At 33.7% G+C, this 18,079-nt stretch overlaps 3 protein-coding genes and 1 pseudogene across 5 annotated transcripts; 1 reads left to right on the forward strand and 3 right to left on the reverse strand.

Annotated features, from left to right (window-relative positions):
• Nucleotides 1-63: 63 nt before the first annotated feature.
• Nucleotides 64-4,242, reverse strand: LOC146939434 (WAT1-related protein At3g02690, chloroplastic-like). Its single transcript, XM_085753091.1, has 6 exons — nucleotides 3,581-4,242; nucleotides 2,436-2,558; nucleotides 2,024-2,173; nucleotides 1,352-1,523; nucleotides 891-951; nucleotides 64-518 (listed from the first exon to the last, which is right to left on the reverse strand). Exons 1-6 carry the CDS (start codon nucleotides 4,160-4,162, stop codon nucleotides 416-418), a joined length of 1,191 nt encoding a protein of 396 aa, XP_085609217.1. The 5' UTR covers nucleotides 4,163-4,242; the 3' UTR covers nucleotides 64-415.
• Nucleotides 4,243-7,466: 3,224 nt separating this feature from the next.
• LOC146939435 (NDR1/HIN1-like protein 6) lies at nucleotides 7,467-8,744 on the forward strand. Its single transcript, XM_085753095.1, has one exon. The coding sequence runs from the start codon at nucleotides 7,767-7,769 to the stop codon at nucleotides 8,520-8,522; it is 756 nt and encodes a 251-aa protein (XP_085609221.1). The 5' UTR covers nucleotides 7,467-7,766; the 3' UTR covers nucleotides 8,523-8,744.
• A 510-nt stretch (nucleotides 8,745-9,254) lies between these two features.
• On the reverse strand, nucleotides 9,255-17,348 carry LOC146939436 (uncharacterized). Of its 2 annotated transcripts, XM_085753096.1 has the most exons (10): nucleotides 14,117-17,347; nucleotides 13,115-13,603; nucleotides 11,958-12,660; nucleotides 11,274-11,389; nucleotides 11,085-11,183; nucleotides 10,898-10,981; nucleotides 10,699-10,803; nucleotides 10,443-10,563; nucleotides 10,217-10,351; nucleotides 9,255-10,138 (listed from the first exon to the last, which is right to left on the reverse strand). In XM_085753096.1, exons 1-10 carry the CDS (start codon nucleotides 14,717-14,719, stop codon nucleotides 9,567-9,569), a joined length of 3,027 nt encoding a protein of 1,008 aa, XP_085609222.1. In that variant the 5' UTR covers nucleotides 14,720-17,347; the 3' UTR covers nucleotides 9,255-9,566. The 2 variants fall into 2 exon arrangements, with proteins under 2 accessions (XP_085609222.1, XP_085609223.1); XM_085753097.1 differs by lacking the exon at nucleotides 10,699-10,803 and having other exon boundaries at nucleotides 14,117-17,348.
• LOC146939437 (uncharacterized) lies at nucleotides 16,307-17,271 on the reverse strand (annotated as a pseudogene). Its single transcript, XR_015031653.1, has one exon. The product of XR_015031653.1 is annotated as an uncharacterized LOC146939437 (transcript).
• Nucleotides 17,349-18,079: the final 731 nt, after the last annotated feature.

The raw sequence follows: 18,079 nt of genomic DNA on the forward strand, positions 1-18,079 counted from the left end.
TAGTTGGACGTAAGATTACTAACGGTGTAAGAAACAAATCCATCATCATATATAAAAAAAAAATAGTTTTAACCCAAGATGTATATTTCATTTGTGTGATCAACAACCATATACAAAACTTGCCATACACAAGTCATAATCTATACATTCTTATGCAGACCTAGCGTAACAGTAATCTATGGAAACAATATAACAATTTTCTGCCATCTGTGCAGTACGAGGCTTGAAGCCTGAATTTACAACTAATCAAAATTGTATTTACACTGTAAGGCATGACAGCAAGTGCTTAAGATCACATATCACGGAAACTTCTCTCCTCTACATGTCCAAAAGCACTAGCATTCCCAATTCGAGTTCATGCCATTTTTAACGCTGGGTTATGTTGAAAGAACCAGTAGAAAACTTAATATATAACTCATTCTGAAGTGTTTCTGAAGTTAACCATGTATATTGCAGCTACAGTAACACTGGCCCCAACAAGCTGTACAGGTGAGAATGTCTCACCGAGATACAAAAACCTGAAATACCAAACGAAAAAATGTGTATACAAAGGTCCTCAAAAAGATACACAAACATGTAATTTGACAGAAAATATTTGAATTTTCTAGAGGAAATGCCGGTGACAAAAGGTACGAAAAAGTTATGATCTTGTGAGCACGATACTTCAATAAATTATGAAGGATGTAAGTGGGTGTTATTCTGTTAAAAAAAATATATAATTGTAAAAGATGGTCAATTTTTTCTCTTGAATGGCCTTCCGTTTAAAGAATTGCTACATAGCCATTAGTTGTCTTTCTGATTTTTATTCTCTCTGCTACATAATTCCAAAAAAAAAATAAAAATAAAAAATAAAAACCCGGCAACTCTTTCCCATTGTTAGGCAGTCTTACCCGAAAATTGAGGCAAACATTGGGGTTAGAAATGTAAGTGAACTGAGCTTTGTCAAGCTACCTGCAATGCATCACAAGCACAATGTCAATAATAATATGGTGTATTCTTTATGGGTCGATAAGAATTTTGAAAAACAAAAATAAAGTTCAAATATGTAAGTGTACAAAATGGCTAAAGATAAATCAATAATACTAATTACCATATTGAAGAGGTTAACCGTTTTGGATTTTACATGGATGTTTTCTTGAAAAATGAGAGGGGAATTTTTTTTTTTTAAAGAAAGTGGCACTAATAACCATTTTACAACTGTCCCCAAGGTGATCTAGACTACATCCCTTAAGGTTACAAGGTCAAAATCCTTAACACTGAACTGACACCTTGTTGAAATTCATATATTTAAAGACTATAAATGAAAATTCACAGAAAGGAAAAGAGAGAGGTCATGATCAGAAAGATATACCTTTAGTTGCACTGTAAAAGAACACACCATAGCTAACAGCACTTCCAAAAATGGACGTGTAGAGGAGTGCCAATACATCCGTTGAACTGTACTCTTTAAGACTCCCACTTACAGCAGGCTCATTGTTAAGAATCGCGAATGCCACAAGGGGGAGACCACCAATAACCATATGCTGCAAAAGAAAAAGGATAGTAAAGTTTTGAACCAAGCTTCCAGAGAGTTCCTAAACAACGAGAGACCTTTCAGATGTCCATGCCTCTTTTTTTTTTTAACAAATTGATTTTTTTTGCATAAATACTAATATATGAACGTAACACCTATATAATCATCATTTCACTATTTCAGTATACAAACTTATTGTTGAAACATATGCTGAAATAAATATTTCTGCAACTATGATCAGGGACTCAGGGTCTATATATTAGAGTCCAACACACGCAAATTCACACTTTTGTAAACTGGACTTATTGTATCGTTTTAAATTGTAACGCAAAAAGGCTTGAGGACACTCAAAACACCGCAAAAATAAATATAATGAAAAATAGCTATAATTTTGTACATTTGAAGAAATGCATCTTGATTTTTAATTGAAAAAGGAATACTAATCATTAAGTTCCGTTTCATAGCATAAAATTATCAAAAACTAGAGTCAGAATGAGATTTGAAGCGTACCCATCCAGTTGCCATGATAGGATCAGAGTACTTGGAGACCCACCGAACCATGACAGTGCCAACTGCCATGCTCTGAGCTGCAAGAAGCATCCACCACTCCCCACTTCCCCACAGTGAGAAGTTGCTCCCATCAAATGATAGGGCAGGTAACTGCAATAAAACCAGTAGTGTTTGCTTTAGTGAATAAACATAGAAGGTAAAGTCTAGTCCAAGAGAAATTGTATGCTAAAAATTACAAAATCAACTAGGTAATTGTATGATGTGGACAGCACTAACTATAGCAAGACATAAGCTAAATATCATTCCGCAATCCACAATATATGTAAAAGATTTTGATTTCTAATTTTGGGCTGTGCTTAAAGGGTATGCGAATTAAGACACTTCCTTTAGGTTAAAACCAAAATTAAAATACCTCAAGTAACACAAGTCCTACGACGCCAAGTACAAGCCCGGCAGCTCCAACAACTCCAATGGACTCACCAAATAACAAAGCAGCAAGTACAGCCACCGTCAAAGGTTGTGAATCAATAATAACCTGCGATATATCCATGCCAGATAGTTAAAACAAGCAACAATTAAAACAATTAATTCTCTCACTGCAATCTAGAATCCGAATCAACACAAAAAGTTGACTCAAAGCAACTTTTCCTCTAATCCATATCTATCAATATGAAACACAAACAACATTTTACAGATTCATATTGATAGACATGGATTAGAGGAAAAGTTGGGGATTCTGGCAGTCTTTGCTAGAGACTGCAGTGTAGTTCTTATTTGGTGCACATTGGATGGCTTAGAGGAAAAGTTGGGGATTCATATTTGGTGCACCGGTTACAACATAAAACTAAGCCATCCAATGTGCACCAAATAAGAACTACACTACAGTCTCTAGCAAAGACACATGAACTAGACATAAAAACCCAAACATGTTGGGGATTCTGGGGAGCGCTTGGAGCGGCAATGGGCTAAACGTCTAGGACCCGCTAAAAGAGAGACACCACACTCTTACCCAAAACTTTAAGGCAATGGGTTTATGGGTCTCCTCTCTTATATATCCAACGTTTCCTCCATTTCTAGTCGATGTGGGACATTATCACTCAGACACTCACACTTGATTTCCAACAAAACAAAGCAGCAACAACAATAATGCCACCTCTGACCCTAAATGTAAGCTTCATTTGAAAAGAAAAATGTGTCCCTAACCCTAACTATAAGCTCTAATTCAAATTACTAAATATATGCATTAATTTTTTTTAACCCTTATTAATAGTACTACTAGTAACATATCTATTCTACAAAAGGTCAATTTTTGTAAACTGTTTTCAACTAGTAACACATCTATTCAACTTACGATACCTTCATAAGCTGTTTTCAGCTTATTTTTCTTTCATAAGTTCTCTAAGCTAGTTTATGAAAACAGCTTATAGCTTACAAAACAAAACAACTTAACTTTTTGTTATAGAAATAGCTTCGCTTATCATAAAAAGCGCTTATACTATAAGCTGCAAAGTAAGTTAGTAACAACAAAATTGAGTAAGAAATGAAATGCAAACATACACTGCCCAAACCAGCTGAAGTCTTCTGCAACCCTTCAGCAAGAAACCCCTGAAAGCAAGCAGCATCGACGAGTGCGAATATTGCGATAGAAATCCAAGCATTGAAACCAGAAGGTAAAGCTCTTCCTCTAAAAGCAGCAAAAGCAACAAGAAGAAACCCAGCTGGAATTAAACGAAAAGACGCAACGAAAAAAGGACCGTAATTAGGAATCACTTCTTTCATCGCCACCATTGCAGTTCCCCAAAAGAAGAACGGTGATATTAACACTGCACCTTCCCATAACGCTTCCCCAAGGCACAGTCTCTTCGATGATGATTCATCTTTTGTTTTTCCTTCGTCTTCTTCGGTTAGGAGACACTCCACATCTTGTCCTGTTCCTACGCAATCTACCAACTCGAGGTCGGTGGATTCTGTTGATTTGCCGGTGGTTTTGTTGGAGCATGGAATGCGGAAACGGAGAGAAGATGGAGTGGTGGAAGAAGTTGGGAATTGAGGAGTGTGAGAGGTGAAAGAGTAGCGGCGGGTGGTGGTGGTTGCGGTGACGGCGGTGAAGGGAGTGGAGTAGCACCACGGCGACAGCATGGCCACGATGGAAGTGAGTGGAGTTTGATGCTGAGATTTTTTGTGGTGGTTATAACTGCCACAAGTGCTTAATTGAACTTGCTGATTCAGCTAATCTCAACCAAGCTTTGTACCATCACGACACGTGTAAATATTTTATTTATTTTTTAAAATAAAGCAAGAGAAACCATTATATTTTTAATCTCTCATTTTAAAATGTTTGCTTTGTAAAATTGTTTTTGTGACATGATAAATTAGAGGTAAGAGATAAGACAAAAATAGAAAATTTTGTTTCTCATTAAAGTATAACCCAACTTTTTGTCCTACTTAAGTTATCTAAAATACAAAAATAATTTTTGTCCACCAAAAATTCTATAAGATAAAAATTATTCAATACTATAAAAGTTTGTCTTATGTTGTTCTGCCTATTACATAATGTTTAGCGGATCAAGCACGCCTTCAATGTTTTAGTAAATGATATTAATTTTATCATTAAAATCAACTCAATTAATTATTTTCTTAAAAATCACGCAATCTTAGACAATTATAATCGAGAACAATGCACAATCTTTAAAAGACAATCTTTCTTCTTTAAAAAAAAAAAATACAATCATAATGAGATATTTTGAAAGTTATTATTTCAGCAATGATATTTGTACAATCATAATGAGATACTTTAAAACTTGGCCATGCGGTCTGCTCTTGGCCTTTTCTCAACTTGGCCACGCACACAATGATGTGCTTATTTTAATAATAATTAAAAAAATATTTAACATATTAAAGAAAAATGTATCTTTGTGTGTGCCTAAACATTATAAATTTAATCTTGTGACTATATAAGACTATCACTTCAAGCATCAAGGAAAAATGAATGCTTTAGAGGTGAGAATTTGATTCATCGACTCTTTTTTCTAAAAGACGTCCAATATATTTTGAATGTTATACAATTGGTACATAGTAACATAGATATACTACGGAACCCATTTGGGTTGATTTGGTAGTATTAACTTGGGACCTGAGAGTGTGCTTCTCCTCAAGGTCTTAGAAAACAATATTATTTAGATAATCTATTAGATTTGTTTGTGTTAAAGGAGGGTGAGAGCTTGTGGTTAGGGTTAGTGTAATTGCAAACACTCATAAATATTTTAACGAGGTGAGTGAAAGATAAGTAAATAACATTGTAGTTTTTGGGAGGTGGTAGATTTATATGCGTTTGAGAATAATATTTTTGATTGAAACATCTTTACTTGTGAGGAAATATAATGGATGTTCCGGTGTGATTTGCATATCATCGTTGAATTAATCGAGATTGTCATAAAATGTCTTGTAGTGTGCATTTGAAGTAAATGAACTTCACATATGGTTTAATTTGGATTGGATTTTGACCCACTCTCAAACATAATTATAGATATTTTTGATAAGATATTAATACTAATTAATGTAACCTTAAACTAAAAAAAGTTGAATGTATTAAGCTTCATTTTGTGTTCAACTTCAACCATCCACTAGTGAAGCATGCGTGGCATACAAACAAAGGAAAAGGTAAGATATAGGAGACAAATTCCAGAGACAAATTAACAATGAAGATAATATTTTAGTAATCTAGAGATGATGAAATTCATTAGATCACTAGCCTACAGGATTACGTAAGATAAGACTCTAAAAAACTATTTAAAAATAAATACAAATCTTATAGTACTTTTTTTTTGTCAAGTAGTCTAGGGCAACCTTTATTTAATTTTTGTCAGCAATAATGAAAAATAAACCTTTTTTTTTCTACACATATTCAATACTTCATTTTTTCTTTATCTTTCTCCTTACACCACCGAACTATCGCAATTATTGCATCATATTTTTTTTTTCTTTCTGTTTTTCTCTTTTTATTATAAGGTGCATACACCTCCAAAGGGTGTAAAAAAACATTGCTGTCAACATAACGTGATTTTATATTGACATTAATCACAACTCTTCAATTGGTCATATTATATTGGGCTAACTGGGTTTCGATCTTTATGAATATCTTAAGTTCCATTTTTAATTTATAATCTCTAAAAAATTTCAGTAAGTTTTGATCTCCAAATATTTTTCGTGTCAATTTTTAGTCTCTATTTTTAAATCAACTTATATGTATCATTGATATTTTTGAATAAATTTTAACATAAATATTTATAATATTATAACAATCTCTTCCACAAAAATTTAAAATTTCTATCAAAAATTTCTATCAAAATATGAATTAAATATAAATTTTTAAGACCTAAAAACTTAAATATTAATTAGTGAGCTCAGTGGCAATTAGTTGTTAGTATAAAATAATTCTACAAATAATTTTATACTGATTAGTACTCACCTTTTTCTCTCGTGTCTAAAGTCATAGTTATGACTTCGTCTCTAGAAGCAAATCATAGTTAGGACATATGCGTGATTAATATTTTAAAGGTAGTTTCTTCAACAAAAAAAATATTTTAATGGTAGTAGCAGCTGAAGAAGCAAGCATGGAATATTTCTGGATGTGTTTTATTAACGAGTTTAATTGGTATGCAATTAATGTAAAAAAGTTTTACATATGTACTTATTTAATTATATCTCATCGTCTTTTTTTGAGAAAATTATATTTCATCATGTTAGTGTTTTATGAAATATATCTTTTTAGGAAATATATTTCAGAAACTAATGTAATAAAATTATATAATATAGTAAAATGGAGTATAATTAGATGTTTCTGTGAAGAAAAATTATTTTCATCTCATTTGACATCTATTTTCATTAATTATGTTCAAAATAGTGACACTTGTAATTTTTAAACACATGTAGCGGATTATATGTGATTTGATTTAGTCCATCAGAGAGAAAATAACTTGTACATTTTGCTCTCTTTTATTAATGAGAACGACTTTATGCAGTGCATAGAAATTAAGCAATTTGGTGTTTGATATTTATTTTTATGTGTTTTCCTTTTTCTTTCTTTGTATATAAAACGATTAAAAGGTTTTGAGAGACATTTGTATTTTAATATAAGCTTTCTTTAAATATACTTATAGAAGTTTTCCACAGGAAATGAACCAATGATATGTAAGAATTGAGATAGCATAAACATATATTTGTCTATGAAGCACAGATACGAACACGGACACCGATACCGACACGTCGACACCGCTAATAATTTGAGAAAATCACATAATTTAGTGTAATTATATGTGTCAGTGTTGGACACGCGGGACACGCCTAATCCGAGGAGTCCGAGCTACATAGATATTTGTATATACTAGTATTTTGATTCCCAGTTTATAAAATGCTTAAATGCATAAGTAATTCCATATTTCATAAGTATTATATAAAGAATCAACTTTGAAATATTTGATACATGTGAATGTGACTGATGAATTTGTCTTTTATCATACAAAATAGAACCTGATGGTGACCCTTTTAACCATTCAAGTCAAACATAGGAAAGCTTCAAGCCTTTCATATATACAATGAACTGCTCCTTCCTCATTCTTTCATGTTCCCACCCACCTTCTTACTCTACACATTGATCCATCTATATAACAACAAACTATGTCAAACATTTGAAATGCTCACACATAATACTTAGGGATACAACTTTTCTGATAACAAAGTAAGCATGATGACAGATCATCAGAGAATTCATCCTGCTAATGATTTGGAGTCACAAAACAAACCTACAGTTCCTTTGTTTCCTCGAAACACTTCAAAGTCCGATCGACGCAGTCCTTCACATCCACCTCTTCCGAAACGCCACTTTCCAGTGAGGCATACTCATCCACCAAAGAAAAGAAGTTGCTGCTGCAGGTTCTTATGTTGTACCTTCACCATATTGCTGATTCTTATAATTGCAATTGGCATCACTGTTGGGGCACTCTACCTTGCTTTTAGGCCAAAGCTTCCCAAATACTCCGTAGACAGACTCAGAATAACACAGTTCAATCTTTCTGATGACAACAGTCTCTTTGTTACCTTCAATGTAACAGTAACTGCAAGAAACCCTAACAAGAAGATTGGAATATACTATGTAAGTGGAAGTCATGTAAGTGCTTGGTATAAAGAAACAGGACTGTGTGAAGGGTCTCTGCCGAAATTCTATCAGGGTCATCGGAATACAACCGTGCTTAATCTGCCTTTAACAGGTCAAACACAGGATGCAACCGGTTTATTTAATACGTTGCAGCAGCAGCTTCAAGAAGCAGGTAATATACCACTTGATATTAAGGTTAATCAGAATGTGAGGGTTAAGCTTGGTAAGTTGAAGATCTTTAGAGTCAAGTTTCGTGTTAGGTGCAGCCTTAAGGTGGATAGCCTTGGTGCTGATAATGATATTAGCATTTCAGATAGTAGATGTAAGTTCCGGCTCAGGCTATGATTTCATTTGTACTAGTTGTAATATTAATATTTGTTTGGATCTTTTTGGGTACTTTTTTTTTTTTTTTTTTATGATTTAGATTTTTAATAATAAAGGGATGGAGGATTAGGTGTTCTATCAGCCCTTTGAGATGCATACTGTTCTTGTACTTTGATTCTATTCTTTGAGCCACTTCTCGCTCAAATTATGTATAGCTATATGATATATACTATTTATTCAATCACCAGTATTGTTAGCTTTTTCTACAAGCACACAACAGAACTAGTTTTAGACCAAGCTATTCTCATGCGCAAGTGTGAACACTAATCCCTCAAGGTAATTGAGATCCACTTAAGAGATTTCTCTTCCAATTATTGTTTTTTTTATAAGTATTGACGAGAGATCAAACCCTGATTAAATGATTCTGAGACTCAAGCATCGACAACTTGTTAGATTTATGTGTTTGCTCTTTTATTTATCCTCGTCTAAGCATATGCATAATTTCTATAAAAAGGACTAGTTTAATATTGCTGATTCTGATAAACTGTAAGCATACTTTGAGAAGATTCTTCACCTACTTGAAAAATCAGCTTTCACAAGAAGAAACATATGGTACAAACCAATGCTGAATGAATTTTATCTAACTAGCACATATGATGATTCAAGAAACACACATGAATTGTACCTGTGGTGAATGATGTAACCGAGGGAAGGTGAAAAAGTAAAAAATCGAAGCCTTCTTCCACCATACAAAAGTAAAATGCAATGGCATCAACATAAAGGGCCAATTGTGCATATCCTGATAGGAGTGAATTCTATGAAAATGCAGACACATAGTATGTTTGATTCAAAATAGAAATTTAATTTTACAAAAAAGATACATACTTCCTCCATCCCAAATTACAAGTCATTAAAACAACTTATAATTTACGACAATTTTTTTTCTCCAAAGCGACTTATAATTTGGTAAGGAGGGAATAATTCATATCAAATATAGAAAATAGTAAAGTACTCAAGAAATAAAACAATATTCAATGCTAAAAAGCTCCAACAACAAAAGATAGTCTAATAGCCGAGAGAAGCACTTAAAGCAGCCTTAGTTTCTAAAACTTGTGCTTTCTGTTGAATGATACTCTCCAAAACAGCTTCACAAGATGTCAATTGATGCTTAAGATCTTCCACATGTTGATTAAAAATGTTTATCTTCAAACGGATCTCTTCAACTTCCTTGGTGACATGCTGCTGGGAATCCAATAGCTTTTGCATTGCATTTTGAGAGAATTTTAAATCAGGAAACAAAGCGCACTTTTCAACACCATCCAACCACTCCTTATCAAACGGAAATCTACGCACCTCTTGTAATAACTCAACAAATTCAGATTTTCTTGAACCTAACACATCCAACACACTATGGGTTTGGAGGAATTTCAATAGCTCTGCTAGGCTGTTGTAGGCATAACCCTTGTATCTGCTACTCAATGTAGTGTCCCTTATAAGAACTGAAGGATGCTTAACAAGGAAATCAGTTAACAAAGACAAGTTCTCAACAGCCAAATGCTTCTTGGAGACTAGACTCTCAAGCTCCCCGGTGACAACCAAAGAAGAACTTAAATCTTCATATATTTGAGAATGGTCCCCTGAAAGTATAGGAAAGAATAATTATGCATATTTGAGCACAAGTGAATTAATTAAAAATAAAATGAAGAATAAAATACCTTCAGAAGGCTTTGTAGGAAATTGAGATGCAATAGAAGAGGGTCTTGATTTTGAAACTAATATGTCATCATCCTTAGAAAATTGATCCTCAATATTTGAGCTTACTTTCATGACAACTTCATCATTTAGAGAAACTGACAAAAGGTGGGAAAGAAGAGACTTTAACTTCAAAATGAAAAGGGTGAGCTAACTTCAGAAAATAAAACTGATTCAAAGAGTCTTTACCTTGATCCTCATTAGTGCTACTAGTTTCCTGACAGATTTTAACATCAACATCTTGTGCACTAAGGGGCTTTGTTATGGCAATTGGAGGAGAAGCTATGGCTCTTTCTTCATCACCTTCTTTCTACAAAATTCAAATAAAAGAATGATATCATTATGAATTTTTATTTTTTATAGGATTAGACTCACTATGTATACTTTAAGATTGTAGTATAATTCAATTCCTAAGTTGAAAACGTGTAAAAATGAGGGGAAATGCCTTATGTTTAAGAGCAGCTAACTGTATAGGTAGCTCATTCCTTGTTGTTTCTGAAATGGTTGACAAAGTTGATGCTACATTTTTTTCTGACGTTGAACCCTTCAACTGATAGCATAAAATGAAAATGTAAATTAGTTGCAGTATATTATTAATGTTTCTTTTTTAGCTTTACATGCACAATGAGGTGGTACTATATTACATTATTTTCTTGAGAAGGTTTGACAGTAGCATCAGTTTGTCCAAGTGGACGTTGTTGCTCCATTTCTTGTTCATTCATCGACTCCTGTAGTAAGAACATATGAATTATTTCATTACTAGACTAATATTGAATATGTATATATTTGGAGAGGAATATCCAAGTGATCTTCACATGGCCTTCAAATTACTTTTGAATTTGTTGGTATTATTGCTACTGATTGCATCTCTTGTTGAGGAACATTTTCAACAAATTCATGCTTTGTCTCTAGTGTTTGTTCCATTTCTTTCTGCATCAAAAATAAAATGTTTGATTCAAATACACTGCCTTGATGATTGTATTCATAATAGTTAGCTTGAATAAATATAATAGTATTGACCTCTGAAGTCAACCCGTGTCCTGATGGTGCTGGAGCTTCATTACAAGTATCGTGGCCTTTGGACTCATTACGTAATTGCTTGACTAGCTTCATCGTATCCTTGTACAATTCATAATCTATAGCAAAGTACAATAGAGATTAACATCATTATATAGTAACTCGTAAATATAATAATAAAATCAAAACGTCCACTTTCGATTTTAAATTGTCATCTTCAAGTTCAAAGATGGCACAATACTGTTTATCTGTATGTCTTATAATTAAAGTTTTACCACTTCCATATTTTATATAGAAATATAGCTCAGTACATCTGTTTGCAGGAGAGCAGGGCCGAACCCGCAACATCCCACTTTTTCATACTTAAAAAGTGTGATATTCCGCTAAACTACTTGACCTAGAGGAAAAAAAAAACTTGTATTAAACAGGTCCCTCCACAAGCTCTTATCATGCATACCTCTACTTTAGGTGCTTCAATTATTTATATCCTTTAACCAAATGGTATAATTTATTAGATCTTGAGAGAATTGTGTATACTTTTCTTCTAGACCTTTTGGTAAGAAAAAGGGGTGAAAATCTATAGACGAATTTTAAAAGAAAATCATCCTTAAATCTAGTCCTTGGTAAGTTTACAGCATGATATGTAATTGTTTACAGACAACATGTAATAGTTTTTAAAGTGTGTACCGTAGCCACGGTCATATCTGAAGCCTGCTGTTGATGTTGAAACCACGGAGAGTTTTTGACAATTCTGTACGAAATGATGTTTTACAGCTTGAAATTGAATTCCTTTCGCATGGCAAAGGCTTGGTAGGTTGACAAATACTACAACTTTCAGATTTGGAATATTTACTTTATCATCATCACCCTCACTTACAAGTATTTCCTCTAACTCATCTGCTTCTCTTATCATTAGAGCCTTTAGCTCAGAAAGCTCTTCCCATATGGAGACTGGAAAGACATATTTCAACTTGTTGCACTTTGCTACAACAACTGTATTTAGCTTCGGAAAGCATGTCTTTGTAGACATAAAATTTGAAGATTTTTTATTCTCCAAGTCATCTTCAATAATATGCTTCAACTCTCGGCATTCTTCAATTCTCAAAGTAAACAACTGTGGCAGACACCTTATTATAGAAGTGGAGAAAACAATTTTCAATTTTTCACATCGCTTGATTTTTAATCTTGTAAGGTTTTGGAGAGAAAATGAATTTTTGGGACCCACAAAAAGGCATGTCATCATTGGCAGAACATCCAAATAAATGAATTCCAAACCTAAGCTCATTTGCTGTTCATTTATTTCATTCAGACAAAAGATATCTTCTACATTGGAGTTATCTACCTTGAGACTTGTCAAAGCACAAAAATGTTTCATATTCTCACTCAATTCCTGCAATAAACGAATGGGAAATAAACACATGCATAAAATAAGAATAACAAAATTTTTAAGAGCCGTAAATAACGTACATCCTCCAGTCATTATCATAAGCAAAAATCTACATTTTAGATTCATTCATTCAATTAATGATGTATATGGTCTTTATTGTAGTTTTTACTATTATTAGTAGTAATTTTTATTTATTACAATCATTAAAATGTGTGAGCTCTAGCCACTAGTTTCCTAGACCCAAAAAAAATCAATAGCTAAAGTTACTTATACTTGTTAAAAAAATATGCTATCAAATTTATATAGAAATGAAGAAGAAAGTTGGAAAATTTACTTCCACTTTGAAAGTAAGTTAGCAAATCTAGCTAGCTATTAATTGCAATCCAATGGTATTCTTGTAAGATCGATATCATTGATTAGATTCACAAACAACAAAGATATATAGAAATAGGGATACCTTGATGGTTGTACCGTCTCCGCAGTTATTGAGTTCAAGATATTTCAAAGGTGGAAATGTCATGTGATATTGTTTCGGACACATAGTGACTAAACTTGGCAGATTACAAAGGTAGAGATTTTCCAATGCCGGAAGATAAAGGTGAATCTCCCTTTGGTTTTGATCATGATCATCAGTGTAATGTCCAATTATGTATTCCAATAGCACACAATTTTCAACAATGAGAAGTTTTAATTTTGGGAAAACATTGCCCAAGTTAGTGTCACCACTGTCATGATCTCCAGTGTCTATTATAATGTGCTTCAATTCATCACAGTTGTCAATGGACAGAGTCTCCAACAACATTCTTGGAGCAATGGATAGGACAAATACCGATTTCATCTTCGAAATATTTTTCAGTCTAATCTCTTTAATATTGCACCAGATATGTGATTGTGTTGAAAGACATTGAGCACGTTCCCATATGTTGAGGCAATATGAATTTGATTCCTGCAATGATGTAATCCAAAGAAAAACATAAGTTAAATAATCTCTAGTTTGAGAGATGCAAACTAAGAGAATGAAGTCCTAGGTTCAAAACTCACTACTTCCATCGTAATCCCCCCAAAAGAATTCAAGAAAATGCATACAACACATTTTTCTGTTTTTTTTTTGTAGGAAAAATATGTTTATGTTTTTCTATTATAGTGTAAGTTTTTATCTCCTACAATACAAGTGCTAAAGATGGGCTTACATTATCTACAATTAGCTTAATGCTCCAAAGCTATTAAACACTGAATATGGTATTAAACTTGTTATACTATTAATTGGATTGTATTCTGATCACTTTTTGGCATTTAGTGATTTGCTCTTATAGTAATAGTAATCTTCAAGCTTATAGTATGTCTAATAAAATGTATCAATAGTTTCTTATTAACAAAGTATAAAAAATAACATCGAAGAAGAAGAAGAAAGAGGAGGAGGAGGAGGAGGAGGAGGAGGAGGGGGAGGAGAGAGGTTTACCGTTAAATTGTCTTGCGGATGATCCTTAGAAACCAGTGGGATCTTAGTACTTGTGGTACTCCTCAATTTGTTGTGCCCATATTTTTTACCACAACAATATATATCAGTCCATGAAAACATATTGCATTTGATTGGGTCTGATTGTGCTTGTGGCTTGGAAGCATCTCCAGATATTGAAGATGCTCCCTTGATGGAGAAAGATATGGTACGATTACATTCTGGGAAAATGTCGATCAAATTTGGTAAGCCATCAAGCTTCATTTCTTTTAGAGAACCAAGTTTGACATCTTGGCCAAATATGTAATTCAGCTTATCACAACTTTTTATTGTGATGGATTCTAGAACTGGAAGATCATGAGCAGAGAGAAACGGAAATATTAATTCAAATCTCGGGCACTTCTCAATACTAAGATATTTCAGTTTCTGAAACATTGAGCCCTGACTTGTGTTGTCATTATCATCAACTATTTCACCTCTCGACTCCTCCAATTCCCTAATTTCATCTATTACTATGTTTTCAAGAAGCTCACAATCAATTATTTCCAATGTCTCCAACATCACTAGGCTACGTGCAGCTGACAGTTGAAATAGCGAAATCAACATCGGGCATCTCTCTAATGACACACTCTTTAGATTGCATAAGTTTGGGTTGCACTTAAATAAGCTTCGCAAATGTGTACAATCATTGATGGACAGCTTCTCTAAACTGTTCAGAGAATCAAAGGAAAGAGGACCGTTGCACAATTCTTCCAAATTTTCTAATTCATAAAGATCTAGTACAACCAACTTGGAAAAGACTTTTGGTACCTGAGAACCAGTAAGCTGAGTGTGAATGAGGAACTGTAGTTGTGAATGTGACTTAAACCAAGCTCAACTAGGTCATTCATACCTTGATCCATAGGAACAATCTCAGGTATGATATTTCTCCATCCCCCCTCAATTCTTCTTAGTCTAAGAATCTCTGCTTCTTGCTGACAGTACTTGAGTGTTGTTTCGGATAGGAAAACCTCAGAATAGTTTACTAAAGACACACACTTTGATGATTTATCCTCAAAATTCAAACCATCACTGATATAAAACCTTTTCAATTTAGGGAATGTTATTTCTCGGCAAAGTTCATTAAAACTAGCTCTGAAATACAATTCTTCAAGTGATGAGCATCCTTCAATCACTTCAAAAGGATTATTCCTTGCAATTTCACAACGGTTCAAGTTCAATAATTTAAGTTTCTCTAGTTTTGTGATTCCATGAGGCAATTCATCAATTTTACAATCATCCAAATAAAGAGTCTCAAGGCTTTGCAGGTTTCCCAAAATAGAGATGTCACCCAAATTGACATCCTTAAAGAGAAGAGATCGAATATTCTTCAACGACTGAATTGACTGAGGTAATGATATATCAAGTTTAGGAAAATGATAATAGATTACATGAAAAACTCGAAGGCCCCTACTATTTTCAAAAAATGAATTCGGGACTTCGATTTTCATATCATGGCAGTTTTCATCCTTATCGACAGTGACAATTAGAATCTCAAGCTTGGAACCATCAAGTTTAAAGGAAAACACATCCTTAAGTTTGCCTTCACATAACAAATATTTAATATTCGTCTCCCTTTCAACCATTCCCTTTTGATTTTTATCACACAACTTCACTGTTTGAATCTCTTTGTTCGCTATCCATTGGGCCGCATCACGAACCAAGTCATGCATTTTCACTCTGCTTTGATTGGCCTCCAACAACAAACAAGAATCTAGGAGTTTATTCTTGGATATAACAACTTGATTTCGAGCATCTTCGTAGCTGATATGATCTTCCCCATAAAGGCCTCCTCCGATGCCAAGTCTGGTTAAAATTTCGGTAGGAATTTTTTCATCTTCTTGAAATACAGAACACAAGAGGAATAGTCTCTTGGCGGTAGGAATTTTTTCATCTTCTTGAAATACAGAACACAAGAGGAATAGTCTCTTGGCCTTCTCATTCTTCATATTATCATAGCTAAATTGCAAGCATTTATAAATTTTGAGGAGTTCATCATCAACACCATGCATGGCAATATGTTTCTGTAGGGAATTTAAGGCCACATCCCACTCTTCCCGACGTTGTTCGCCCTTCAAACTACTGGCTATAGCAGCAATCGCAATTGGTAACCTTTTGCATTCATTTGCAATTTTACATCCCTTTTCAAGCAAATTTTTAGTTGAAGTTTTGCTTAGACCAGCATGCCTTTGGAACATGATCCATGCGTCTTCTTCAGATAAAAGATCCAGTTGGATTGTCTTACTGCATCCTAATCTGTTGCACACCAACAGATTGCGCGTGGTTACAAGTATTCGACAGCCTTTGTGATTGTCACTATATGGAATCCCTATTGCATTAAAATCGATATCTCCCCACACATCATCCAATATTAGAAGAATCTTCTCACCATTGGTTAATCTGCTCCATAGTTTTTTGGATCGGTCTGATTCATTACAGTCATCAATGTTCAATCCCAAGGGTCCAGCAATATCATCTTGAATCTTTTTGATATCAGAAGAAAATGACACTGTCGTGTCAATGATTTGAGTAAATTGTTTGGATTGCTTTAGTTCCTTACCCACTTCGTTGACCAATGTAGTTTTTCCTGTGCCCCCCATCCCTTGCAACCCGATTATATAATTGTTGTCATCTTTCAGTACATTCAAAAGCTCTATGTATTTGGATTCTCTACTTTTAAAAGAAATATAGTGCTGGGATGAATAGCGTTCAACATCTCGAAGACGAGCAGGAAGTCCAATTGTAAGATCCTTTCCAGTTTCCATCAATTTTTTAATCTGCTCCTTCTTATTGGCCAGTTCCTTTCCCCTTCTATATTTCCATATGCAATGCGGACAAAATCCAAAAAAACATTTTTGATTTGTTTTGGTGTCATCTTGAATGAGCTTATCAGCTTCTTCTTCCCAAAAAAGAGCATTACCTTGAACATCCTCTCCTCTTCTGGTTGCCACATCAACACGTTGCTTGACAGTTGCCCTTTCTATTTCCAATCTAGATCTTTCTTCTTGAAAATCCTTAGCGATGCACGTGAAGCAACATATATAACTTGACTCTTTGATTGCTCCATTTATTAATTTCTCCACATATGGCTTTGCCAAATCAGTCAGAAAACTCGCCATCTAAATAAATTTAAATACATCAAAGTTAGGCATATGTGTGATGTACGCGCGCGCGTGTTGAAAAGTAAAATGGTTTATAATGAATCTTGTTCTCTGAGCATATAATTCATGTTCTTTTTGTGTAGGAAGATTTTCTTCATTCAAAGTATGTTTATATGATATTTGATGACACACCTTTCATCAAAGAATTGTTTTTAGCTTGTTTAAACAAATATTTGATAAAGTTCAAACAGGGATTCCATCCAATATTAAAGTTTAAGATCCTTTAAGCCGATATCTAAATACCCAATTTATCTTTGAAAATGATAAACAAGTTATCATGTAGTAAAGTGGAGTGAAGACCAAAAATGGAAATCATATACCAATAGAAAATCTGAGAATCTAATAAAAGAAAAACAAACATGTGATTGTTTTCTACTTCAATGTTTTTACTGTTGTCAGCACATACTTTTGAACAATCTTTTCCTTTCTAGGCAGCAGGCAGCAGCTAGAATCTAGAGAATTTATAGATTCAATCTATGCATTTGCCATTCTTTAAACTGTTAATGTATATATCATCATTGTTTAAATTGCGTACGTACTTAAAACATAGGATCCTGTAAGTAATAAGGTATAGGACCTTGTAGCGATGCAACTTATTAAGTAATCTTTTCATATCATTTACAAAATGGTAAGTAATAAGGCTCTCAAGTTGGTTTAAGCTTCAATGTTCAACAGGAAATAATTATTCTACATCTGAAGTAACTAATTAAAACATTTAAGAGAATAAGAAAAAGCTACACGGTGTTATGATTACATGGATCATAAA

Source organism: Medicago sativa, chromosome 3 (genome assembly GCF_051527215.1).
Source record: "Medicago sativa cultivar Bolivia chromosome 3, Bolivia_mono, whole genome shotgun sequence".
In the NCBI taxonomy this organism is placed as follows: Eukaryota; Viridiplantae; Streptophyta; class Magnoliopsida; order Fabales; family Fabaceae; genus Medicago; species Medicago sativa.

Excerpts from the sequence above, each read along its gene's own strand:
- LOC146939435 (XM_085753095.1), top strand. The coding sequence starts at position 7,767 with ATGATGACAGATCATCAGAGAATTCATCCTGCTAATGATTTGGAGTCA.
- LOC146939436 (XM_085753096.1), bottom strand. The coding sequence starts at position 14,719 with ATGTTGATTTCGCTATTTCAACTGTCAGCTGCACGTAGCCTAGTGATG. Across the intron at positions 10,352-10,442 it reads TAGCACTAATGAGGATCAAG|TTTCTCTAAATGATGAAGTT; the intron begins GTAAAGACTCTT and ends ACCTTTTGTCAG. Across the intron at positions 10,139-10,216 it reads TCCTACAAAGCCTTCTGAAG|GGGACCATTCTCAAATATAT; the intron begins GTATTTTATTCT and ends CTATACTTTCAG.
- LOC146939434 (XM_085753091.1), bottom strand. The coding sequence starts at position 4,162 with ATGCTGTCGCCGTGGTGCTACTCCACTCCCTTCACCGCCGTCACCGCA. Across the intron at positions 2,174-2,435 it reads TAGGACTTGTGTTACTTGAG|TTACCTGCCCTATCATTTGA; the intron begins GTATTTTAATTT and ends GTTTTATTGCAG. Across the intron at positions 1,524-2,023 it reads CTATCATGGCAACTGGATGG|CATATGGTTATTGGTGGTCT; the intron begins GTACGCTTCAAA and ends TTTCTTTTGCAG.